The 26831-nt window shown below is 41.0% G+C and overlaps 1 protein-coding gene across 1 annotated transcript; it reads right to left on the bottom strand.

Annotated features, from left to right (window-relative positions):
* Positions 1–993: 993 nt before the first annotated feature.
* Positions 994–26600, bottom strand: NAA25 (N-alpha-acetyltransferase 25, NatB auxiliary subunit). Its single transcript, XM_048964664.1, has 24 exons — positions 26468–26600; positions 23402–23487; positions 22377–22515; positions 20912–21030; positions 19280–19354; positions 18364–18471; positions 17839–17917; positions 17264–17375; positions 16796–16885; positions 16290–16459; positions 15439–15551; positions 13481–13688; positions 12602–12691; positions 11745–11925; positions 11043–11142; positions 6577–6728; positions 6194–6319; positions 5655–5898; positions 5309–5432; positions 4904–4969; positions 4349–4446; positions 4016–4126; positions 3423–3569; positions 994–2475 (listed from the first exon to the last, which is right to left on the bottom strand). Exons 1-24 carry the CDS (start codon positions 26523–26525, stop codon positions 2353–2355), a joined length of 2919 nt encoding a protein of 972 aa, XP_048820621.1. The 5' UTR covers positions 26526–26600; the 3' UTR covers positions 994–2352.
* Between the last annotated feature and the right edge of the window lie 231 nt (positions 26601–26831).

Genomic DNA, 26831 nt, shown 5'->3' with positions numbered 1-26831 from the left:
TCATTTTTGTACCCCACCATCTCCTCCCAGAGAGGATTTAGTTTGTGAAGAGATGGCATCTGGTTTATAAAACACAGAGTAATCAAAAAATTGTATTCCACAAGTTTATCATTATTCACCAGCGGCCAGACCTGGAAACGGGACAGCAGGCAGCTCTGAAGCACAGCCAGCCTTCCCCTGACTTGCAGATGGTTTGAGACCAGCCACCAGCAGACCTGAGCCATGCCAAGTGCTGACAGGAAGCGTGCCATGCTTCTATCTCCTCTCGAACCTCTTCATATGACAAACGTCTCCCCCAGCAGTTTCAATTCTGCTTTTAAGAGAACTGATGCAGAAAACTTTTTTTAAAGCAAGTTCTGCTTTCTGGCACACGGGATTATAAAAGCTTGATTTTATTAACATCACTAACAATGTCAGTGTTGTTTATTGAAATGACTGGTTGAGTTCAACTTGTTGCAGCAGCAGTGCAAGGAAACTCCAGCACAAGCCCGCCCTTGGCCTGCGCCCTCTGGATGAAGATGCCATGTCAACTCCGCATTCAACACCGGTGTTGCATGAAGCCCTATCTGTGTTTGCGCTGCTGTGGGAAAGGGATGGGGCAGACAAGTCTCAGCCATTGCTGATATTCCTCCTTTAATTAAAATGAGCAGTGCAGACTTCTGGCTCAGTGCTTCTCCATTCATTGCATAATCTCTGCAATACCCTACATGTTTCAAAGCATCAACATCAGTTACCAGTCTTGTTTTAATTTAAGGAACACACCCTTCTTTCCAAAATGGTATTTCTATACAACGTGTAAGACAGTTCAATTTGCTCAGGAAACGTATTACTATAAAGCAGACTTAACACATTTTGGTATTCCTCCAGCCCAGAGCACTTACCAGACATCACAGTTAAACCATTAGGATCTCCACATTTAGACAACCTGCAGACAGCCTTCTTTCCCTTGCAGGATGGGGCAAAGCAAAACTAAATCCAGCAAGAGCAGCAATGTGGAATTTTTACACAGGGGATTTATTTTAAAAAAATACTCTCATCAACATTCTAGCATTTCTAACAAAACATATTAGAAGAGATGACAAAGGATTGTCAGCTCTCTTAAAACTTTAAATATAGACTTCAGATACTAGCTGCTTTAAATCAGAACGACTCTGTAAAAGTCTGACCTGTCCCTTGGATTGTAGGTGCAACACATACTTTTTTTGCCTACAAGTTTTAGGCTGCATTACTCATTTAAAATGAAAACAAAAACAACAGCAGAAATGCAGATTCAGTGGGAGCAGATGATGTGACTGCACTACGAGAATGCCTAATGAGCTCTAGTACTTGAATAATCAAAGATCAACAGCAAAAAGCAAGCATACAGTTATAAAAAGTATTCTCAGCCTCATACTACAGCGGAAGCAAAAGTTACCTCTGCCAACTTAAAACCAAAGCCAATAGGATTTAATTTCTATGAAAATATTTAAGTCTTAAAGTCTCAGTAATCTAAATACACTTCTTTAGAAGTCATGATGATTGCTGTTTTACATTAAACTGTCATGAAATTAGAACGCAGTGTCAGACATCACTGCAGCTATTATATACACGGTCTCTACTTCTGTCTTTTGCCAAAACGCTGACTCCCATCTCTCTAAAGCTTAATGGCCAAGTGTGCTCCTCATCAGGCTTGAAGTTTCTCTGAACATGAAAGCAACCTGTGTGTATGCTCATACTACCTCCTTCCTCCAGCAGCTCTCTCCACGTTCAGCCCTTAGAGGAACCTGCCTCACCACTAGGCTCTGCTGGAAAGCTGCACAGAGGGTGTTCTGCAAGCACAGCCTCCCGCCTCCCTGCTGGGCCAACACACTGAACTCAGTAGGACCAGGTGGCTTGTGGACAACATAGGCAGCTCCAGAACTGGCTCATTTCATTGGAGGTGGCTGAATGCGGGCATCTACAGCTTCTGCATTCCAAGGCAAGGACCATACAAAAATTACAAACACCGTATGGTGATGAAAATACAACTCCTTTGAGATCTATGCTTTACACTGGATTTCTATTGCTGCTAACAACCATCTCCAGTTGTTTCTAGAGATCAGAAGGGAAGAAAGTTATTCAATTTTCTCCTGTTGTAATACGCTTATGAACATGTATAAAAAGTGGTCAAACCCCGATAAGGGTCCCTGCTTCTCGTTTATGTACAATAATTTAAGTCAGCTGAATACATCTGTAATACCTAAAAAAATCGTTTTATGATTTTAAGTCCTTCATGCATTATGAGGAAGTTCTGGATTGAAGTGATGGTATATTGGATGTTGCTTCTGTCTGGGACTCTGATATCACTCTCCTGTGGAGTCTGTCAGTGATCTCTCAAATCTTTAGTTTTTTAATAGTATCAAGTCTCTTTTTCAGCAGTTCTCCAATTTCCTGAACCGAGTGTTGGTAACTGCTCTGGACCTTCCCTTGCACAGACTTCGTAAACTTTTTTTCTTCCTGCAAAATGCAAAAGAGAAACCAGTAGCAGTTGTTCAAGTCCTCCCATGAAACTTCCCCCACCACCTCACCTCAGCAGGAAGCTTTGGCTGGCAGATACCAGCAGCAATACCCCATTCCTGAATCACATCAGAATTTTCACCAACACGTGAACATGAGAACTTCTTTTAAAAGCACTTTTTAGTTCTGAATGCACAAGGCTGCAAACACAGCTGTAGCTCTGAGCAGAGCTGTGCAGATGGCCTATTGCTGGATTTACTGCAGCCATATCAAACAACAGATAGAATCACAAACATCACAACTAAACACAGAAAAAGTCAAAGATTCCCAGAGGTGCTTCTGCTCAAATCTATGTGGATCTGACACACGGTTTTGGCAGGTCTACCTTGCGCAACTGTTTGATGTCTTTCATAAGGATGGGAATATGGAGGAATCTCCCGACTCAAAGAACCAGAACAATCACAAACATCAACAACTATCTGAAAATACCTGATGTTGAAGCTTCTTTCATATTAGGAAAATGTACTTTAACTTTTACTCACAATCTCATATGTTAACATCTAAGATTTCCTTCCTTTGTTAGTTTTTAGTGGTTTTGTGGTTTGTTCTGTTTTTAAAAATGTACTTCTACATCAGCTTCATACAACAACAAGAGAAGGGAAATTTCAAGTAGTGTGCTATGAAATAGAGGACAGGCTAACTGAGAAAATACAAGCTGGCTTACAACAGATAGGTGGATACAGTTCTGAAACAGGCGAATGCAGCATTTAAACCCTGCCCAGTTGAAAAAGCCTTAGGATCTTCCCAGACAAACATGTATGCCAAACATGTATTCCAAAACTCAGTGTGGTCCCTAATATTTGGTTAATAGCAATTAAGTCATCCTTAACAGGTTATCTGTCACACACAAGCACACTGATCAGTCATATAACAAAGGAAGTTCTTACCTGTAAAAGCAGAGTGTCCTTGAGGGACAGCTCTTCAAGTTTTAGTGCAGTCAGAGTTATTTCAAGCCCTTTGATGTGATCTATTACATTGGAAGTTAACGTCTGAAGCTCAGTAACATAATCCAGAAAGTGTGTAAATACAGGTGGCTAAAAAAAAAAAAATAATAAAGACATGCTTTTAATTTATAAACACATACTAACGTCTCTTAGTGACAATTTTATATGACAACTCGATTCATAATGCTTATTCTATTCCACATCCACATACCCCAATACTTATGCTTAAATCTATCTATCCAGATAAACACTACCAGTTAACTGCAATGCATTCACAGCAGGGAGATCTGTGATAGTCTAACTGTATTTCCTGTTATAAAGTTGTCACATGATGTCAGAGATGTGGCAGAAAGCAGAAAAGGAGTTAAAAAAAAAAAGAAAAAAGAGGTTGTAAAGTAAGCTCTAACAACACCAATTCTACAAGGCAGAGTTCATGCCAAATAGTTTGTTAGCATGCCATCAATCCTGATTTTTCTTTCCATACAAATAGCTGGATTGAGGGATGGAAGTGGAGGAGAAAAAGGTATATTATCTACCACGGCTACATTGGTTTCTTTTTTTTTCTTCTTCTTTTTTTGCAGGTTGGATTTAAAAGGTCGAAGGACACCATCACAGTAACTTGATACCCACTGAGTGATGGAGATGGTCTGGAAAGCAAGGCACAGGTATGTTACAAGCTGCATTTACAGGAGGTTTCTAAACTCATTTTAGTGTACATACTGGAAAGACTCAGAATTCGCAAGAGCTCTGTTTTCACGACTGATTAAACATGCAACTCACTGCTTTTTAGCCTCAACATTTCCACTCTACAGTGTTCCACAACTTTTCCTTTTCCAGAAGAAAAAAAAATAAAAATAAAAAAAAAATACCTCAACAAAGAAGACTAAGTTTTCTAGCAGGTTTGGCTGAGTTTTCAAGGTGCCATCTTTGACTTCAATCAAGTCACCTTTACATTTATTGAACAAATCTGAGAAGAAAAAAAGGAAAGCCTTATTCAGGACATGCAGATCAACCAACCCAAACGCTCATTTTCTGCCCAGCATGTATCTTGGTGTAGCTCTGACTGCTTTGCAGACTAGGCTGTTATTGATAGATTTAGCTAAAGACACTCACGACACTCCAGCTCCAAAGTTCCCCTCTAACTTGTATCTCATTACAGATGGTATCTCCACACAACACTAGGACCAAGTATCAGGAAACAACAGTTGCTAAGATTAGGCTGCAAGGTAATGAAATGATAGTGCATTATGTGGATGCAGCAACTTTGTGAACAGACAAGGTAGGGACATTCTCAGCCTTGCTCTCAAGCATCTTTCAAAAGGATCTGCAGATCCATTAATGCACTTCTCCAATGTGCAGCTCACTTGGGAGCTTATAACACAAAGCACTTAATGACCAGAGTTTTTTCTTGGGTTACTACTTACCTGTTAGCCGTTCTATTAAAGACTTGAAACTATTCCCTATCCTCTCCTGGACTTCTGCTGAATCTTCTGAAAGAAAGAAAAAAGGCAGCTATGAACTATAGGTTCTGTATCTCCTGCTCTTAGAAAACTGGCAGGCATTTCAATGTAATTTAGTGCTAGCAGTGGAAAGCTAATGCAACTGCTTTCAGAGAGGATGCTGTATTAAATCAACATACACCACAAAAATGAAGACAGGGATAAAGCATCGCAGTGCTGTCTCCCAGGTAACAGTGTCAGTCAAAAAATAAAACAAGTCATAGTTTGGTCCACATCGCCCCATGTCTAGCAGTTTTCAAAGTGGAAACATACCGCATTCCCTCCCACCTCATAACCATCTGGTTAAGCCCCTCCCCCTCAAGCACTTACCTAAGCCATTGGTATCTAGTTCATAAATATCACTAACAAGATAAAACAAGCTAGTCTGGCATTGACAGCTGCCATTACTGAAGAAGCCAGCCATTCGGGTAGGAGGAGGGCCAAGGACAGGATACTAGGCAAGAAGCAAAGAAAAAGATAAAGGTGTTGCAGCTTTTCCTTATCCAGAACACAGTGTTTGTCTCTGGCACATCTCTCAGTCAGATTCATACACTACAAACTCAGGGTCAGTTAAGTGCATTCTGCAGCCTGCTGGACGTTACAAGATGCATTCAGTTTTTCTGCTTGCATTCACGTTCATTTAATATTTGAGGATAGCTTTTTCCTTAAAGGGTACCTGAATTTTTTGTTCTAGAAACTTCTTCCCTGAATCCACTGCCGCTTCCAGCTGCTGAAGCAGAGATCGAATTGTATCAATCTTGGATGAGACGCCATTCTCTGCAGTCTTTTCAGAGTTCTTTGGTTGAATACTGTAACTAAGAGTTGGGAGTCCGCTTACTAGCCTTAAAGTTAAAGACCGGATTCGCAACCACAGGGTTTCTTCCTCCAGTGAGAGTTTCCTATGTTCTTCAGAAATGTCCCTAGAGAAAGGCACCAAATGTTTTCAGGAAAATGCTTAAGTTTTGCAAAGTTGCAAGCTTCACTCAGGTACAAAAGCCTACCTGAAGTTATCAAATAACGTATTAGGAGGAAAGAATGATGAGAAATTCAGAAAACCATTAATATGTAAAAAGGCAGCACTGCTAGAAGTGATGAATGAATGTTAAATTTGCAGTTAGCCAGTCTAGAGAACATTCTGTTTACCCTGAAAGGATTTTCTTCACCATGTGCCGTAGGAAAAGGTACAGAACTACAGTTAAGGACATTTCTACTCACCTGTCTTTTGGATCCCAGTTAAACAAGACTGTCAGGTCTCTGTTGTCACGCAAATCTTTCCATGGAATGTCATCCTCTTCTGGGCTCAGACTCATGGACTTTATGCTTTCTTCTAAACTAGAAGATCTGTACATAAGATTAAATACTATTAGATCAAACGTGATCACTGGAAACAAACACTTAAAAAACTGCATTCTCTCCACTGTTCAGTTCCTCACATATCACCAGCATTGCACTAAGTACAAAGAAGGATGCTGAAGGAAAGAGCAACCAAGAGCAACTTTTGTTTTTTTGTCAAAGTGCTGCTTGGTCAATATTCTACATATGCACAAATCTTAATTTTTGTCACACGTCAGTATTGCATTCGCTGCTGCTGTACTTACATATTTGCTTCAAGTAAAAGGTCTAACAACATCCGTTCTGTGCGAACTTGTGCAAAGTGAAGGGAAGAGTTCAGCCTATTTCTAAATGCAATGAATTCTGGAATCTTCTCAAATGCACCGTATTTGTAGGCTTGAATGATGTATTCTGAGGTCTACAAGAAAGCACACACCAGCTTTGTATTAGTTACTTCCATAAATTCAGAATAATCAAGAGTTTAACATGGTCAATACCAAGAAATTTTCTGTGCTTTTCTGTGACTTTCACTAACCCAGATGTACAGAATCTGGCAAATACTCAAACTGTGGGAGAATCTTGCAGTTTTGCTTATCTAAGTCATCCAAGTAGTTTTGTTCCTCAAATTTAACAATGCCCAGAGGATCTACCGGGCAGTGCTGTTAAGTAACCAAACCGACACTGAACAAAATCAGGTTGCTGTCAACACAGACTGAAAAATACTTATAGGTTGGGAGAGATGATTTTGGAAGTTTATATTTTATTGTTGTTTTTCAGACGGATTATTCAATTTGTTGTCTCACTATGAGAAGTACTTTCAGGCAAAACAGACACATCCCAGATTTTCTGGAACTGACTTGGATGTGCATCACCTATCACAACATAGATAAAGAAAATTACTCACACAATTTTTTCTTTCTCTTTATTAGTTGTTTTTTTTTTTAATACAGTATCACAAGGTAATATCATGCACACGTGTTACAGTACAATCTAACCACCAAAGAAAGCTGCCAGTGTCCATAGGATAGTTTGCTTCCCCTCTGATGAAGCGCAGCAATACAAGCCACATAACTAACATCTCTCAGCTGTCCAAGTAATTTCCAGAAGATTTCTGTGATGAAGAAGTCCCAAACAAGCAGAATTTTTCACTGAAATATACAGTAACTGGAATGACAGAGTGAACAACTTATGATCCCTGTCAATACAGACGGCTGTATTCTTAAATCAGTTTCTCCACAATGGAGAAATTCTGGCAGATCAAGTATTTTCTTCATCGCATGATTATGAAATGCACTGAAGATTAGAGGCACCAGAAAGTCCCCAGGGCAACCGAAATCTGTACTGTACTGACCAAGACAACCTGCCTGGAAGGGTTTGAGAGAAGAGGAGCTATCACTCACAGTTAAAAGCCCCCATTTTATTTTCTTTCCTCCCTCCAAAATAAGAAATGCCTTCTAGGTAGCTCTACCTTTTTCCTATGCAATTTGGTTATTCATACTGTATGAAAAAATATGCCAAATATTCAGCAACATACCCTCTGATACACAGCTTTGCAGAGGTCATTGTCAGGCTACAGGGCTGCACTATGGGTGCTAATTCAACTGCATCGACGTAGTTTTAAAATCCCCATAAGACACGTTGGTGTTCTGTTTGCCTGCGGATCTGGAGAAATTAAAGACGGACGGACACAAGAAAATTAGAGAGATTACTTGTGATTCTGCATTTTTAAAGGAGGGCTATCTTGAGAAGAATGAAGTTGCCCTTTTAGTATCAGTCAAATATAGCAATACTGCCTTTCATCTTCTGCCTGTTATTGGCATCCTCTCCCACAGCAGAAGTATTATGTCAGGACTGCACAGTATCCTGGAGGGCTGTTACTTATGAAACCCACTCTTAAGAGGATTCACTTTAGATTGTTAAATTCAGCAAGTCCGGAGGACAACATCCAAAGTGGTCACTTGAAGTAGCAGCTAAGCATGTTTTTTTGTTTGTTTTTAATACCAGAACACTTTTTCATACTCCACATTTCCTGCTCTAGGCAGAGTCCCACGCACAGCAGAGAGCACTTGCAGGACACGTTCCTTACACTGTAGCAAATATTCAGCTAAAACAATCTACAGAGAAGCAGGCAGTTGCTGAAATAAAGTAAGAAAAGGTAACCTTGATAGGTTAGTCCTCATTTACCACTGCAGTTAGGTACTGTAATGGGACCTGAAAGGAAAGCTCATTCCAGGATTCTGATCATGAAAGGGAAACCCCAGCAGAACCACTGCAGCACACAAACTAGTGGCATATTCTGACCTTGTGATATCAGAGACAATGTATAGTGAAAGACCATCCTTTTTTCCCCCCACTCTGTTCTTGACACATCCTTAAGATGAACAGCAAGCTGAATTGAGCCTTCTCCTGCTTCAGTCTGCACATTATGGTTTTTTTGCAGACATTTGCTATTTGCAGGCTAATGTGGCTTGTGATGGGTTTCTTACAATCTGAAGACAATAACCACTGGAACATCCAGAACCCATGAGATTTGGCTCAACTCAAGAACAACAATGGCTCAGTTCTTTGGCTGCAGTACTCCAAGAGACATGACATGAGCAGGATCCCAAGACACATCTTTGTCTTGTAGAGCGAAGCACGTAATACTGATTGCATTGTTTTTACCCCTCTGTGGCAATTTCAGCCTTTAAGGTGTAGCAGTGAGGCAAGTTGAACAATTCAGGCACCATTTTTCCAGCATTTCTCGACGATGAGCTGAGTAGCATTTTCCTGGCAACAGCACTTGGAACATGATTCAGTGGGCCTTTACTAGTGTACATACACTGAGTTGCTGGAGACAGTTACCTTGTGCTCTGCAAGCACCTTTATCATTCTTGACAAAGAGAATGACCATCTTCCTACTTCAGTCACAATGTTTTCCAGGGAAAGATGGTTTCTTGCTGCTTTACAATACAGTGTTCCCAAGCAGATAAATCACATCCAGTAGTTTCTTTCAGTTCACTTTTTTTTTCCACCTGGCACATTGCAGTGGAACATTTTGTTTAAAGAGTTGGTTCCAGGCATTGGTTCCAGGTATGCTCTTCACTGAAGTCATTCAGTACGTGTTAAAGACTGAACAAGTTACTCAAAAAAAACCCACAACAAACTGCCACTGCCAACAACAGACATGTTGGAGAAAGCTGTCTGGATCCAGAGCTTCACTCTAGCACAAAACATTGTACTCAGTGTACTCAATGCAAAGATTCTTAGCAAGTAGTATCAGTGCTTAAACAATAAACAAGTGAGGGAAGCAGAAGAGAGTGAGCTTCCACCACATGACCCACATACATCTCTGTGCATCCCACTCCCTACAGAGAAACGTCCACGTCAGGCACGGGTCACAGTAACTCAGCATCTACCTTCTAGACACAGGTGAATGGCAGCTGCTACTTTGCACACAGGAATAATCTGCTGCCAACAGCACAAGGATATTCATCTGATGAATTACTGTCTGAGCACCTTCAGAATCTTTTACTACTCAGTACAGATAATTCTTGTGTTTTTACCTACTGTTGAGGTGGTGGAAAAACTGTGTATCTGCAGAGCCCCTGCAGCCAGTTTAGCCAGTAACTGGAAGGATTAAAACTGGATTGCACCTTTCTTTCTTAACTGTCAAGTGAAAATAATTTTCTTCCCTCATCTCTTAGCAATGAACAAAGTGTAAAATATAAAAAGAGAGACCATACTCCCAGCTCCTCAGAATGGGACAGTCTCACAAATCTTAGGGAGATGGACTAGTATTATGCATATAGTTTCCTACTGCTGTTCTGGACTATTCCCACCCCTCCACACCCCCGCCAATTTGCCCAATGCATTTCTACCAAGATTACAAGAGAGTTGTTTACCATTCTCCCACCCAACCCACTTTTCAATCAGGACTAATTTAGACAAGTACTGTTACTAATCAGCAAGCTGCAAGTACGATAGATGCCTAGGTCACAGCACACATTTAGGAAGGTCCCCATCTCTCGGAAGAATTTAACTACTCTTCTCTCTCCATTCCATTCTCAAGGTTCTCATTCAAGACAACTTTCTTTTAATTCACACCATTTCACAGCGGTGAACTGAATAAAGCAGGTAGCTCCCATTAGCACAAGACCAGACTTAGCAGTTTGTTCCTATCACCTGAAAACAACGCAGTTAGTCATGACTTCAAGAGTTAACTTTTCCTTTCTGAAATTCTCCCACACTGCTCTTTGCACTTTCATTTTCTGATGAGCATTCCCCACCACACGTCATCACTAAACCACAGTGCCTCAGGTGAGTGCAATACTGAGCTTGTACAAATCTCATCAATACCTTGACCCACCACCCCTGGCTGCTGTGTGACTTTTCAAAGTGCCAAAAGTCAGATGACACCAGGACTTACTTGCTACATTATGTCACACTTATTCTCATAAATCACGATTAATTCATTTATAAATAATCACAGCAACTTTTTGAGTATTCAAATTGGCTGGTATAATAATAAATAAAAAGCTACAGCAAAACTCCATCTAACAAGTTAAAAACCTTTGTAGTGAGAAATACAGGCTGAGACAACCTTCACTATGAACATAGAGCTGCATGCATTATTTCCCTGTGTGACTACCTACTACAGTTCTGTAAGTTCTTACGTATGGCACAGAATTCAGTACGGCATTATCAACATAACTGCCCTGCTACAAGGATGCAGAGGTTTCTTTCAACTTACATCTTTCTGGTTGGAGTGGAAAAACCTGAGTGCAAAATTGCAGGATTGGGATGCAGCAGCGTAATGGCCCAGTGACTCTGCATAGCGTGTCAGAAGATAACTGCAACACAACACAGCACAAGTCAAACATCAGCACACGTGCTGGGGGAATTCTGAATTTCAAATGCAGCTCTGAATAGAGAGCTACAGCCCAATTCAGCTTTATTGAAAAGCCTAGAGATTTAACAGGGGTACCCTCAACATTCATATTAAGTTTTAAACAGTAAAGGAAGGAATTCTTCACTGCATGTGGAAGCTCAGAGTTCTCGCTCATTTAATGAGGCGGATGGAGGAACTTTATTTTGACACTCACAAACACACTAATTGAGGCAAGGCCACTTGGTTGTGTTTGCTTTAACCGCTGTTCCCAAACTTTGCTCAGCAATGACCCAGGCTGGAACACCTAGCTACAACTGGCACCAAGATATGTACTTCACAGATTTCATATTCATGTTTAATTAATATTCCTTAGGTCCAACAATGATTAAAATCACACAGGAAAGATACTCTTCTAGAAGCAGAGCACACTGCAGTAGATACATTTTACATCTTTCCAGAATGCTTTTACAGAACACAGTGAAAATCTGACAAATCTGCCATCATTCATAGGAACAACTGAAGATCTCAAACCACAACCAATTATTCTCAGTATATACTACCCACCCGATGGTGTCGTGCTGTATGTGTTTTGCATCAAGGCTGGAGTACAGCTCTGCAACCGGTTCAAATGCACCAAGCCTGCAGTAGATTCGAATGAGCAGCAATTTAAACTGAGCATTAGAAGGACTATGAGATAATCCTTCTTCTAAAAGGGTTAGGCACTGCCACACAGCCATCTCTTCACCTGGAGACAAAGATAAAAACACAGGTGTGAACAGGGAGGGGCGCTCCACACTGACAGCACTATTCACATCAAATCTCCCTCCTTTCGCACTTCGCTCAGCACGTTCCCACACCAGCACTACAGCTGGTGGAAGAATAATTCTTTATAGGGAATATCCAGCTCACATCTGCACAGAGCACAATCCTCACTTACCAGAGAGACATTTCTGAGATTATGAGACTAATAAAGCAGAGCAGATGCGAAGTACAGAATCACTAAAACCAGAGCAATGAGTCTCAACAGAAATCTAGAAAGTAGGAATTCAGGAGACAAAGTACATCAAGGGGAAAAAGAAATATTTTTCAAAACACCTCTGGTATCAGAAGGGAGTTGTCAGCATTACTTGTGCAAAGGGAGAGAAAAATATCTACATGGTGAACTTGGAACAAGCTTCTAGGGATGGACAACACTGAGCTGCATGAATCAGCAGAACTCCAGCAGGACTTACACAAATTATATAAAAAAATTAAATCCCTTTGGAGGTTAACAAGATTGAGAGGCTCCAGAAATACCACACAGCAAGAAGAAACTGAAAGCTATGGGACTAACAAGCAATGCCAATGCACAGTGGCCACACAGACACAGTCTGCCTACCCACAACCATCCCAGGTGGTATTAAGCAAATATAGAGACATACCTTCCTCTAGCCACAGGTCAAACAGCAGGTGAACTGCAAGGAGGCAGTAATAATCTGAAAACTGCAATTCAGTTTTCAAACAAGTTTTCCCTAAAAAGAAAGACAAAATTACTCTGAATTGCAGAGTTAAAGAACTACTACGCTGTCAGCTGTTTCTCACATTGCCAGCACTATCAAGTGGCACAGACACCTGGCAGATGATAACCACTGCTCAATTTATAAATCTCAGAAGTTTTCTTTAAAACTAAAACAACTTATGCTTTATATTTACAGTTTTTTCCCCTCAATTCATTGTGCTTGAATTCCTAAAGCAACACATTTTATTTTGTCTAACATTACGCTTCCTTGGCTCTTCTGTTCTTGGATTCAAACTCCAGATAGAAGCACTGAAAACAAATCAATAGTTTTCACACAAATTCAGGGTTTTTTTTTTTGTCTTTCTGATTACCAGTGAATTCCCATTCCTGATTTTGGAAAATAAAAAGTCCGGCCACTTCATATGTGAACATCTGCTAGAAGAAAGAACTTTGTAACAGTAAGATTTAAACACTGGTAATAACGCCTATGTTTCTGTCCTATACACACCATTGATAAAGCCTGCCTTGCTCACAGGCACAGGCAAGCATAAAAATGTACCAGCTGAGCTACTCAGGAATGTCTCATCTACTTCAAAGATACAAATTGAAAAGAAAAAAAAAGGAAACAGAATTCAGGTGCCCAAGGATGTAATAACAAAGAAGAAAACACGGTGTTATCTAGCTGCACAATGGATGTTACACATCAGTAGTGATACAGGCCATCAGCTTGTGCTGTCACACTCCCCTGGAAAAAAAAAAGCTCAAAAAAAGTTACAACACTGGTTTCAAAGTTTGTCCTCACCAAACTCCAGTCCATGGTGGTATCTTAACATTAACTCCCGGACCACAGTCAGCTTTTGCTTCTTATCCATGGCATGATAGATACCAAGCAATCTGGAGAGCTGCACCACACACAAGTGTTGTTGAAGAGCTTTGATATCGGCTGGCAGTGCGATTTCACTCTCTGTTGTTGATGATAGAGGGATTACTTCCAGCAATTGACTGATGAACTGGAAGAGAAACAGTTGTCAAATTTTGCAGGGCAGCTGGGATTACACAAACAGAAGACATCATTTCCTCTCTCAAATCAAGAAAAGCAAATGAGGTGGAAGTGTCAGTGTAAACCACAACGTCGCACTGAAATCAGTAGCTAGAGAGGCTGTTTTTTAATTTTTAATTTTGGTGAGCACAAGTTACGGCTTTGCTTAATAGCTTAGCTTAGTTCATCAAACAGACAAAAAAATAAAACACAGGAAGTTTCCAATACATCGACATACAAGGGATTTCAAGCACTTGGTAACACCCAAAGTAATAACAGATGCAATTCAAATAATCTGTTACTGAAAGTCTACAGCATACTTAATGAGAAATTGTGGGTTTTGTGCTAATTGTTACATTTTCTTTCAAACCCAAAGCACTGCAGTGTACCTAATGACATCACCATCTAATTTATTTTAACTTGTAAGAAGAGTGTCTCACTGTTTACAGTTTTATTTAATGGAAGACAGCAGATTTCTCACAATACAATCAGGATTGGACAGTTTTTTTTGTTGCTGCCTTAAAATTCAACAGTGTTTACAAACTTAAAAATGGGTTTAATTTAATGAATTCGGCTTTACTACATTTGATCTTTAAATAAAATAACTACAAATGCAAGGGAAAAACACAAAACAAATCCATGCCAGGAATAACAGGCAGGTAAGAGGAACACAGCACCATGCACAAGAATTCTAGTTTTCCTGGGGATTTTGATGAAGATCTGACAAATATTTTGCAGTTTGAGATTTTACTGACTTGTGCAAGAGCAACCAAATTGCTATACTGCATGTATTTCAATTCCTGCCTTTAGAAATTCAAGACTGATGTGAAGATAACAATTACTGCTGGAATATCTACATGTTTTCAGTGGCCAAGAAACATCGCTATGATTTTTTTCTTTTTTGTCCCTGAAAATTGAGATTAAATCTGTTCAGCGATTCCAGAGTTACCCTGCAATGGGATCACCACTCCCCAAATCATGAACTAAACGTGTTACTGATCACAGCTGCTGCCAGTGGGTAAGAACACACTTTTCACTTTATATCAGCAGCAACCAACACACACCCAGGCCACCATTCTGCTCATTAGTAAGGCTGTAGGCTTACATTAATAAAGTTTACAAGTCAAGAAAAAATTTTAATAAACTAAGAAAACAACGATACTTTGTTAACAAATATTTTAATGAAAGGCCTCTGGCTGATCCAGGATTCTCCATTTGGCCGACCCAGCACTAAATTGTACACAATGGCTTTGAGAAACAATGAGATGAGTGACGGGATTCCCAGCTGCTGAAGTCATTCAACAAGCTGCTCATGACTCTGCACAAACAGACTTTTAAATTGAAAAGAGCTCGTTTCAAAACGATTCTGGAAAAGGTGCCACAGTTCTGTTAGTCACCGCCTGATCAGTATCAACATGTCCGTTCTGCAACGTTGCAGCACAGTATAACATGCAACCACCTACCTGGATCCATCTTTCCAACCAAACATGTAAATTTAACGAGGAAAAATAAGGGATAGATAAGGTAGAAAAGGAGAAAGATGTTTTGTGTAACAAAAGCTGCAGTACACAGCAAACACATCTCCCCTATCCGCTATTCTAGATAGATCAAGCTTCAGCTTTTTCCATCTCTTAATAGGACACAGAAGCACCTTAACAGAGCAGTACAAGAGTGCAAACGAGCACACTCTAGTTCATGCCAGCATCTCAGACTTTCCTCACCTTTGTGTATTGGCTGCATGGGAGGAGATCCACAAATACTTTGAGATCAGTGAAACAACAGGGTTTGTCCCCAAATTTTTTGAAGTACTGGAACATTAGTTCTTCTGGATCACCTAGGAAAAAGGGCCAGTTCATCTTTTTCATATGCTTCAAAAGCTGAAACTATAAGATCATTTTGAGAAACATTTGATAATTCATTTTTAATTTGGGATTATGCAGAGATTTACAGCCCTATTTGCTGCACTGCTGCTGACTTTAGCCAATGCTCACTGCCTTTAGTAACCAAGGACACACCTTAAGAGCTTCAATCAAGCTACTTTGGCAGATAAGAGCTCAGTATAATAGCCATGCACGCACAGTCCCTGCTTATCTAACTCATTTAGGAACTGGTAATCACAGATATTGCTGTAATAACATTCTCTCCTTCACTGACTCCCTGACTGCAGTTTTTAAATGCAAGTTGTCAAAAAGCAAATCCTGGTATCATTGGGGGAAAAAAAAAACAACAAAAAAACCCCCACAAAACACAGCAACAAAACATCCAGAGATTACAGCTAACCTGAAGGACTCTGTACAAAAGCAGTGCATCAGGAATGCACTTTTCATCACAGTGACACTGATCATATGCTCCCAAATTCAATAGATCCTTTAACCTGCTTACTTTCACAAGCCCTGCAGCAGTCTGGAACAACTTCCCTTTTTTCAAGGTTCATCTTCTAATGCTTTCAAAATTCTTTACGTTACTGAAACCAGCACACACAGTGTCAGAACACATTGCTGAATTAAATACATGCTGAATTAGATACAAAGAGGTTGCTTTGTGTTCTCTCTCCAAAGTTAATGGCTCTTACCTAGTTTATATTCATCATTACAGCCTCTGCAACGCAGTCGTCTGATCAGCTCCAGTTTAGCTAAATATGGGCCTCGAAGTGGCCGAGTGCTCTTAGATTCTTCTGTTATTCTCTCTTCTATAAATTTCACAGCTTGCTCTATAGAATAGTGCACCTCTCCTTCCAAAGAGCTGTACAGTTAAAGAGACAAGATTCTTATTTTCCCCCATTCCGAGGTCATTAACAACATGTGTTCAAAGTACTCCCAGAACGCTCTTAAGGAAATCTGGCATGATGGATTCTCTAATTCAATAACATAAAAAACATGAACTGGAAGAGCTCTATGCAGTACAAACCACTATTTATACAGCTGTTTCCAACAGACTTGCCAGCCTCCAAAACAAAGTAGGGAGAAGACATCATCTGGAGCCTGATGTCAGGAAGTCAACCAAAGACAGAGACAGCACTGAAGGGAAAATGTTCTCTCTTTTTCAAAGGAAAAATTCACAGCAGAACTGTTGACTTACTGTTCTTCTTCCAGAGGAGGTGTCCAGGATTCATCTATGAGTTGAAATACTGAATCAAAGTAGGTTATATAGAACTGCCAATCATCTGAGCTGAAACAAAAAGCAGACACAACAACGTTTAGGGAACTGCCAAACCAGTAACTCACTTCCAAAACTGCAAAAACTGAATTCAAGGAATAGCAAAGATTTATACTATAAAAACAAGTGTACTAGGAATCATTTCTCCTTTAATAGATCTTGCAACTACAGTTCTGATAAAGCCTCTTCCCTGTGATCCCCCCCGCACATCCTCCATCCCATTTTGTTGCTTCTTTCTCAACCACTGGAGTGTAAATATTTGAAAATACTCTCAGAACCTCCAATATTCTTCTGCTTTAACCACCATTTACGAGAATTACTGAGGAAGGCAATTCACAACCCGTCAGGGATTTTTCTTCAGTCCTCAATAAGATTGCAGAAATGTCTCACTTTTTCAGCAGCAGCCTTCTTGACAGCGCATTGCACTCTGGCCACCTACACAGCTTCTTGTACATTGCCATACACTTGTTCTCACGGCTTTGGAGCTCGCTTGTCAACTTCTCTAAATTAAAAACAGAAGGGCAAATTTATTTAATCAATGCATTTCCTTCTGTTATTATAAAGCATCAAAGCAAGTTATTATAGTCGAGAATGCAAAGCAGTAAGACGATACAAGACTCAAAGACTGGAAAGGCCAAATTTCCTACACAAATCTTCACATCCCAATTCCTTAAAACTGCAAGAGCGTTTTAATCACCAGAAAGAAACAGACCACAAACATCAAGGCTATAGGAGACGTATACTCTTGTAAAATTAATTGTGGTGATTCTTAACTATTGTAAGCATTTGGGTAAAATCAGTCTGTACAAGTGGACCTCCAGAGTTTGCTTCAATGTTTGAAACTGGTGCTAAAAAGCAAGCTTGCTTATAGGTGTGTCCCTCTTCCCCCATAGCCAGTGGACAACCTGAAGCAAAAGAGCTATTTTTCCATCACATCTGTGATTATTGATGACAGAATAAGTTACCTCCTAGTTTTCCTCTCACAACATCTAAGGCTTCCTGATATTTCTCCAAACGTTCCAGAATCATGTAATAAAGTTCAACCTTAGAAAAAAGATTAGACTGCAATTAAACTTGCTAGTAAAACAATGTACAGGTATGCCAAGAAATAAAGCAACTTGTGTTACTGTCATTAGAAGGAGAAGACAGCAAGGACTGCACAGTTATCTTTAGCATCCCAAGGGTGGAGCACTCAGGAATGTAGGTCTTTTTTCCATTATCAGTCCTAAAATGTCTCTCGGGGCCTCCCAGGGAGCAAAAACAAGTACTTCATCAAGTCGAATCAAATGCCAAAGAATTTCCTTGGCCACTCTTTCACATCCCTCCCCACCCTCTGCTTCTTCTCCTTCTGTACCACCACATTCACATTTAATTCCAGAACACTACTGATTGTTATCTTCGCAAACTTAAAATCATTAACTTCCTTTAACACTGCATTCCTCGTCTCAAAAATGTTGAAATCAAGCTGAAAAAACATCCGCAACTCTTACTTCAGCCTCAGCTTCGATCTTATCCTCTTTTACCATTTTTTCCACCATTCTCTCCGCTAGTGGCAAAAACATCGTCTTTGAGAGGTTTTCATCCTGTGCTGAAATAGACTAGAGGAAGGAAGAACTGCTGTAACACATCATCAGCTTTTGTTAGTCCCACACATTGCTTTCCTCTGCACTCCATGAGAAGAGAGCAAAATTGGATGCTTTAATCCCTCTTCCCCATATTCAGAAACACCATCCATACACACGGAGAGCAGCCACACTGTTAAACAGGCAGCAATAAAACTAGCGAGCTGAAACACTCTCGGAACTGCACTGCCTAGAGATTCATGCATCTAGGCACACCACAGCCATGGCAAACAACACGTAGCAAGAACACACTTGGATATTTCACAGCACGGTATTTTGGAGAACATAATCAACAAGTCCATGCTTATTTGCTTGGCCAACACTTTGTCAGGTTGTTTAACTACTGCTTGAATCTATTGTCTCAACTAACACAGCACAGCTTATCTGCTGCCTGTCACTGCAGATTTTCTGCAATCTGAATGACAAGCTAAGGCCAGCACCCCTAGAGCCTTTGTAGTCTAGGTACAAAGAGGCACAATTCTGCCTAAGAGGCTAGAGACAGTACCTGCCTAGCTTAAAAGCTGGCAGGGTAATAGCCAAGATAGGAGAAGAAGTTGTGAAACTGTAAGACAGACCAGTTAAGCTGCATTTAAAAAAAAAAATACAGCATTTGTTTTGAACCATGTTAGTAATGTGGTTTCAGGAAGGTCCCAGCGTCCCAGCATCATACAGAAATGGCTCTGGCATTTTACTTAAGATATCTCTAACACTTTCACTCAAACTATTTCTATGTTTGCAGTACAGCTGCAGTAAAAGTCAGACTAATTTTGAACAGTGTACAGACCTGCATAATCAGGCTCATCACAGACCAAAAATAGTACGGATTTTTGGGTACGATCTTATAAAGTGCCATTCCAGCCTGAAAAATAAGACAGATTAATTATTCCTAAAGCATCTGTTTATGAAGTCTCGTGACAGACAATGCAAGTTAAGCAGCAATGATGGCAACAAGCAACTTGAAAACAGCAACTAGATGGGAGAGCTTTTAATCAACCCGTAAATCCTTCCTGTCCATAACACACTGCTGGAGAAGAAAGAGAGCGAAAGTTTCAAGGATGAAATACTTTGAGCAAGTTTGACAAGGAGCAGCAATGAGCATGTGCACGTATGACTGCCTGAACAGATGACAGCTTTAATTAGAAATGGTAACTGCATCAGGAAGCAGATTTATTTGCTAAGAGCAAAGCAAGATATTTCCAGCACTGATTTTTTTTTTTGGGAAGGGGCTGCAAAAATTGATTTGGACTTATGCAGCAAGCAAGAAGAATAGGCTTTAAGTCTTTAACATTGTATTCACACACACACACACACACACCTTTTTAGCAATAATCCTTTAGCTTGCTGTTACATAACCATCAGTGGAATACCACACCCTACCAGAGGGCGCAAGATTCAGACCTTAACACACAGTCATGCCTTCTTATCAGGTCACCTGAATATAGGTAACACCAAAAAGCAGATCTCTATTAATCAACATCCAGGCTTATGGCCAGATACACAGTAATGCTGTATTTTTAATCTTTCTTAGTATGCTTACATAAAGTTTGCCACCTTGGTAAACGTCATGTACATCAATAGCTTTGCCCCTGTCTACAACTTGAACTCAGCTTACAAGCTGGGCTACAATGGAGAATAACACTACAGCTTAATATATTTTCCTTCAGTTATTCAAACCATGCATATAAAAATTCAAGTCACCTTAACACAGCAGAAGCAAGGAGTTTAAGAGTCATTTACTTGGCTCCCTTTTTTTTTTTTTTTTTTTTTTTTTAATACAGAAGAGTGAACGCACATGTTTTGAAAAGAATCTTCTCCATTTTTAGGCATTCTCCAGGCACCTAATTTGGAAGTGATGAAAGCAAAACTAACCAGCATGACAATGCTCTGCCAACTGAGAAGATGAACTTGAAGTACTTTTAGTTGTGATTCAGTGAAGGCAAACATGTTCAAGCCTAATTGTATGTTAGATTTCAAAGGTAGGAGCATGGGCAAGATTGCTTTTCCTAAAGACAACAGTAAATTAAGGAATAAATCAAGACTGAAAGCATGGAACAGAAGATCTTGCTAGACCTTCTTGTACCTATTCCCAAATTGCTTTATAATACACTGTAAGTACCAGTGTTCAAGACAGAAAAGACAAAAACCTCCTGTTCCAAAATGGCCCATCAGAGCACATATGCACACATTCTACTCCTGTGAAGGAAAGTGAAACATCAGTCTTCATATGACCCATTCCCTAAAATAATGGTGTTTTCAGCCCTTCTGCAAAAACAGAGCACAACTTCTGCATCAGCTCAGCCTATCTTTCTGGATGATTACATGCACCTTGAAGAGGCATTAACAGTTCTTTAAATAAACAAACAAAAAAAGGCTTGTGACACCTCAACAAGACTAGAACATGAACCATTGATCATACCTGTTGCATCTTCTTGTATTCTCCAACCCTGGCATAGGCCATGAAGAGATGAGAGTGATACTCTTCACTGTTGGGGACTTTCTTTACAGCTGCCTCATAAAGTTTAGTTACAAGTTCCGCTAAACCAAAACCAGAAGCTTGAGTTAAGACACATTTGGGACTACATTTAAAGTACAGCCACCTAAAGATAGCAACAGTGATACTTTGAAGAGTAACCAAATTATACTCATGAACCACAGAAATGATACTCACTCCTTTAAGACCCCAAGCACTACAAACAGTAGACTAAGGAGGAAACTGTTTAAAAAAAAAAGAAAAAAAAAGAAAAACAAAGAACAGAACAATGCAAGAATAGTTTAACAGCAACAACTGGACTGCTCAGTACTTTCCTTGAGCAAATTTATCTGCTTTGGACTATTAAGCTCAATCAAAACCTTCTGGTCCTGGCAGAACGACTCCACGTGAATTGTGCATCAAAACACAAAACATTTTCAGAGCCTGATATCAAGTCAGTTGCTCTTATTGAAGGTTTGCCCAAGAGTTCTCACTCTTTTCTCTGTTGCACTCTTAGGAAGTAAAATACTTCACACTGTATTTCTTAGTAGTAAGGTCTATCGTGACAAAATGATTAGGACACTATGGTAGGCAAAACTTCTCATCCTTCCAACATTTTTCTTCTTTAGACATACAATCCTACCTCTACTAAAAATCCTAAATACTGAAATCCTACCTCTACTAAAAAATACTAAAAATGACATGTGATGTGGCTTTCTCATAGCTTACACATCACTGACATCTGTTTCTGCAAAAGTTGTTTCACACCACTGTCATTTGCTCCTGCAATTCAACAGGAAATGCTATCGCCACCAAGAAACACAAGCTGACAGAAACAACTGTAGAGCTGTAGGTAGCAGCACGTGAGGTCTGGATTCTTTCATACAATTTCATGCAATTTTACTCAGTCAATCGTTCACAATTTCAAATTTTATAATACTGTATTGCTACAAGGACCTGATTTCACAAAGGTAAAAATCAAATGGGAGACCAGGATTTCCCTTCTGTTTATTACACAGCTTATCAAGGCCTGAACCCCTTGACTACAGTCTAACAGCATAACAGATTAGTCATCCCTATTACATACAACAACAAATCCTTTCACTTAAACAACAAAATCAGTAAACTCACGCTGATCATGATGGACAGTTATGGCATGCCATTCTTTTATAGGAACTGTGCACACAATAATGTTAACAAGAGAAGCCTATACAAAGTTCTTTGCTTTATGGCGATCAGTGGAGCCTTCGAGATATTTGTGATATGTCATTTAAATTCCCCAGCCCCTTAATAACACGCTTGAACACATCCGAACTCTGGACTTCATACACTTCCCATGAAACTGTTGGTCATGTACACTTTTGAAAGAACATAACTATGATTTTTAAGAGAAGCAAAGGAAAAAGCTTACGTCTATGCATTTCCCGGTAAAGAATAGTTAGTGCTTGCAAGGAATTATCATCTGTGGGTTCAAGTGCTGCTACTTCTTGTGCCAGAGCATACGCTTCATCTTGCTTGCCAGTTCTCTGCAAGCCAATTGCCTTTAGAACCTATTGATATAACACAGAGGCAACTGTTAAAAACAAAGTTGGCAGTTACCAGTGAAAATCTTCTCATTCCTCAAGAGGAGAAGGTTTGCCCAAGCACCTAATTACTTCTAGAGAACTTACTTTTTAATGAAGTGGAAAATTTCCAAATGCAAGCTGCATCAAATAGCATGGCTTTCTATTTCTTAACACACATGCAGGCCACTTAGGCGTCATCTGCAACTCAGTTTTTCCTACCTGCAGGCTCAAAACTGACCAGTCCTGCCAATTTTCATTTTTTCTTTTAATAATTGGCCAGAGAAAAGTGACATAAATGAGATTCGAGTCAATGACATTCGCTTCAGCCTGGGAAGCCCCCAAAACGTGGAAGTGATACAAACCGTAGAGGAAAATCCATAGGGAAAAATAGAAAGATATTCAAGTGTTCAAGAAACTGAGGAACAAAACTCTTTTCCCTTCAGCAGGGGCATAGCAAGAAGGACTGTGAATGAGGAGCAGAAGAGCAATGCGTCAGAAAATACCTTATTATGTTTCACTAAAATTATGCCTCCCAAATAAACTCCTACAAATAGGTACCTCAACTGAAGGTCTCAAAGAGGCATTTTTAAAGGCACAGCTCATCTGCCTTGGTTGCTCGCAGTGGCTCTGATAGGGATCTAGACAATTAGCAAGTGCAGCCACTTACACCAGTCAGCAGAGGCACCTCCCTTGGAGGATCTACAGGATTTTTCAGGCAAACAAAGAATTGCATGAATTAGAGTAGTCAGATGTTCCAGAGTGTTCAGAATACACTGCAGTCTCTGGAAGATCAGACCACAAAAAAGCACAGCAGAGCACTGCAAGTCCCAAACTAGGCTCAACCACGAGGTCAGTGAACAACCACACTTACCTTTGCACAGTGAAGATCCTTGTGTTTTTTGAGCAGTTTATCTGCTTGCTGGATTGCCATTTTATTATTGCCATTATCAAGGTAATCTGCGTAAGAAGAACACACACAGCATTAAAACAGAACACAAAACCATTCTAGAAGGCTACCTCTAATTATACTGAAGGCTACATGTTGTCAGGGGAGCGGTGCAAAATGCATTTTCCCTGTACAATTATTCCTAAACCAAACAGTCAGAAAACGTGTCATTTCATAGACTGAGAGATCACCCTGCTGTACTAGTTCTAATCATCCAAACAAACAAGCTTCTGTAATTACTCCACGCAGGTCATCATACCAACAAAAAAGCTGTATGACAGAGCAGGTTCTGCAGCAATAGCCCTTCACTAGAAACTGAGATTTCACTCTTCACTTCAGGAAAAGAAAGAATTAACTGGGTGTGCTGCTGGGAGATTTTCAATGACTTTTAATGGGCAGTAAGTCAGAAACAACACGCTTGCAATCTATCAAAGTATTAACTGAGATGAATTGTCCACATGCTCTGTATTTGAGGCAGAGCAAGACTGTCCCCTAATAGAATACCACTGTGCCTTAACCAGAGCAGTTCTAAAGACAAAGGAGTGGAGATATTCTGCTATCCAGTTGCACAACACTACAGCTGTAAAAAAAAACAAAAAAGCAAAAACAAAAAAACCCTGCTTTGAGACCATTTTCTCCTTCTTTCAGCTTTGTATTTTAAATTTCAGCTTCCTCTACACCACATTATCGTGTCTGTAATTGTCTGAAACAAGTAACTCTAACTTTAGGTTAGAGCATGGGCCCAACACTCTTCCCGTCCCTCAAAAATTAATCCTTATTAACCCAAGCCTAGCAGAAAAACCAAGCTGCAGCTGACAAGCCAACAAGGAAGGGTCTGCTTGTGCTGTTCTGGCCTCTCCCCTAACAAATTATGAGCAGATCTAATGCTGAAATATTGAAATGACATTATACATCCTTTTCTCTTCAAGATCGCAGCTCTCATTATGAGATAGAACTCTTAATGAGTCAAGAGGTGACCTTTAGTAATTCCTCGGTACGCTGTACAAAATGTGCATCTATACTAATGAGATTTATATTCTACAGCTTTAGAGTTTGCTTCCAGGGCCAAGTGGTGCAGATTTAAAGTAGAGCTAATTGGACTCCTGAGACCATACAGACAAAACCTCAAATGAGGCTGCCTGCCCGCACCAACCAAAACAAAATGCTGCTGTATCAGATATTCAGACCATTTGAAACTGTAACACAGCACCGCTACACCAGTTAGCTGTCAACCTAAGGAAACCTGTGCATCACATTTAACCTTAAAGCTTCAGCAGAGACTTCTCAGTGAAGAGGTTTTAAATATTCTGCAACACAATATCCCAGCAACTTCTCCACGCACAGGCAGAGATTTCTTGATTTAAGGATCCATGTTATAAAGTTCCACTCGCACACAAATTACCCGCCAGCCTGCACTGCCTGCCCTGGGATTGTTTAACAGCTAGCTGCACCGATAGCATCTCTGCTTCAGGTCTTCTGAAGTAAATCAAATAAACCACAAGCCTCTCTAAACTGCACAATACAAGGATTCTATTTTGCAACAAGGAATAAGTTTGTTGGAAGCCAAAGCAGTTGGCAACTCCTAAAGAAATTCCAACTACAGGAAAAGAATGTTTAAGTCTACGCTAGCTACAAGTCTGCGGGTGGTTACGTTCAATAGCTGCAAATGCAACATGTGGATCTACAGGTGAAAGCAGACAAAAGAAGACAAATGGTAAACTCATCTGTCAACGAGCCCCAGCTAATCAAGGAACAAGGTGCAAGATGAAAAGCACTTTTGGAAGTAAAAGACCAAACTTCAACCTCATTCTGCACCTCATCACCTTCAACCTCATTGCCTGCCGACAGCCTCTGTGAAGTTGTGCTTCTGCCTGTGTAAGGAGCAGCACCAAAAAGGAATTCAGACCTCACAGAGCAGAAGTAGCAGAAAGCATTTTTAGATCTCTCTCATCAACAGCTATGCTCCAAAACCAATGCAAAGAAATGCCTATCACCTGGGTTAACATCAGCTGCATCGGTTTAAGAACAGACATTACATAATATAAAGCAAAAATAACTGCATGCTAGTAAATATGGTAATTGCAGTACATACAAAAAAGAAATTGTTAAACAGCATGGCTGTGACCAATGATGCAACAAACTTTAAAACACAGTTTGGCTTGATAAGAAAAGCAATCACAGAGCTTCCCTGGGTTTCTCCAGAACTCAACGGATGCAAACCTGAACCCAGCTGTTCTCCCTGCAACAGCAGTGCCCAGGCAAAGGGCAGCCCAAGGCAGCGGCAGCTCGCCACGGCCCTGCAGGGAGAGGTACTGAAAGGAAACGTGAGTGCGTCCTGGAACTGCAATCCGTTTTGCTGTTTCAGAGCAGGAATGACACTGTAGCCCGGGGAAGCAGATTTTTCTCTTTCTCTGTATTTGCATACACACAGAAACTTGCTAACAATTTCTTAAGCAATCTCAACTGTACACAACAACCCTGGAAACGTTTCGGGGCAGCTCATCCGAGAGCTTTCCCAACACTACCGCTCCGTCTAACGTCGCTCATCTTCAAATTAATTTCCCTAACAAAGTCATTAGTCCGTGTCACTCAGCACGCAACTTTAAAGCGCCCGTGACCGCTCGTTTGTTTTCGTTACACGAATGAACCGACCCGTAACCCCAACTCCCCAGGCACAGCGATGCGCAGGGCAGGCGCGGGACCGAGCAGCTCCGCTAAGAAACCAAACGCACAGCAACAGACGGAGGTGCGGGGAGCGCCGAGAACCGCACGGAGCGCGGTGGGACGGAGCCCCGAGCCCGGCACGCAGCCGGGAGCCCCGGCACCGCGGGGCGGGAGGCCGCAGCGCCGGGCGGAAGGGGCGGCCTGGCGGCACACACCGGGCCCGCTCGCCGCCCGCCCCCCCGCCGAGGCCCCACGGATCCGGTCAGCTCCGCGGGGCGGCGGCGCTGCACGCCGGGCCCGGCAGGGAAGGGATCGCGCGCTCCGTACCGTAGATGGGCCGCAGGCGCCGGTCGTTGGGGTCCTGCACATGGCCCCGCGCCGCCATGATGAGAGCGCAGAACCGCAGTGCGCAGCCGCCGGGCCGGGCCGCGCCGGGGGCGGGGGTAAAAGGGACGGGCACGAAGCACTCCGCCCGCCCCACTGCGTTGTGACATGGCTGCGGGGGCGCGGCGAGCCGGGCCGGGGGCTGCGTGCGGCGGGAGCGATAGCGATGGCATTGGTGCGGTGCTTGTATTCACGTAGCTCGCAGCTGTGCCGAAACGTGTTAGATCTGAAACTGCCGTGCGGCTTTAGTCGCTTTATGCTAAGTTAGGGTCTTTTATCTCTGGGAGCACTTGCTCCTCTCATCTCC

The sequence above is a fragment of the Lagopus muta genome, chromosome 17 (assembly GCF_023343835.1).
Source record: "Lagopus muta isolate bLagMut1 chromosome 17, bLagMut1 primary, whole genome shotgun sequence".
Lineage (NCBI taxonomy): Eukaryota > Metazoa > Chordata > Aves > Galliformes > Phasianidae > Lagopus > Lagopus muta.
This window is presented reverse-complemented; position numbering and strand designations above follow the sequence as displayed.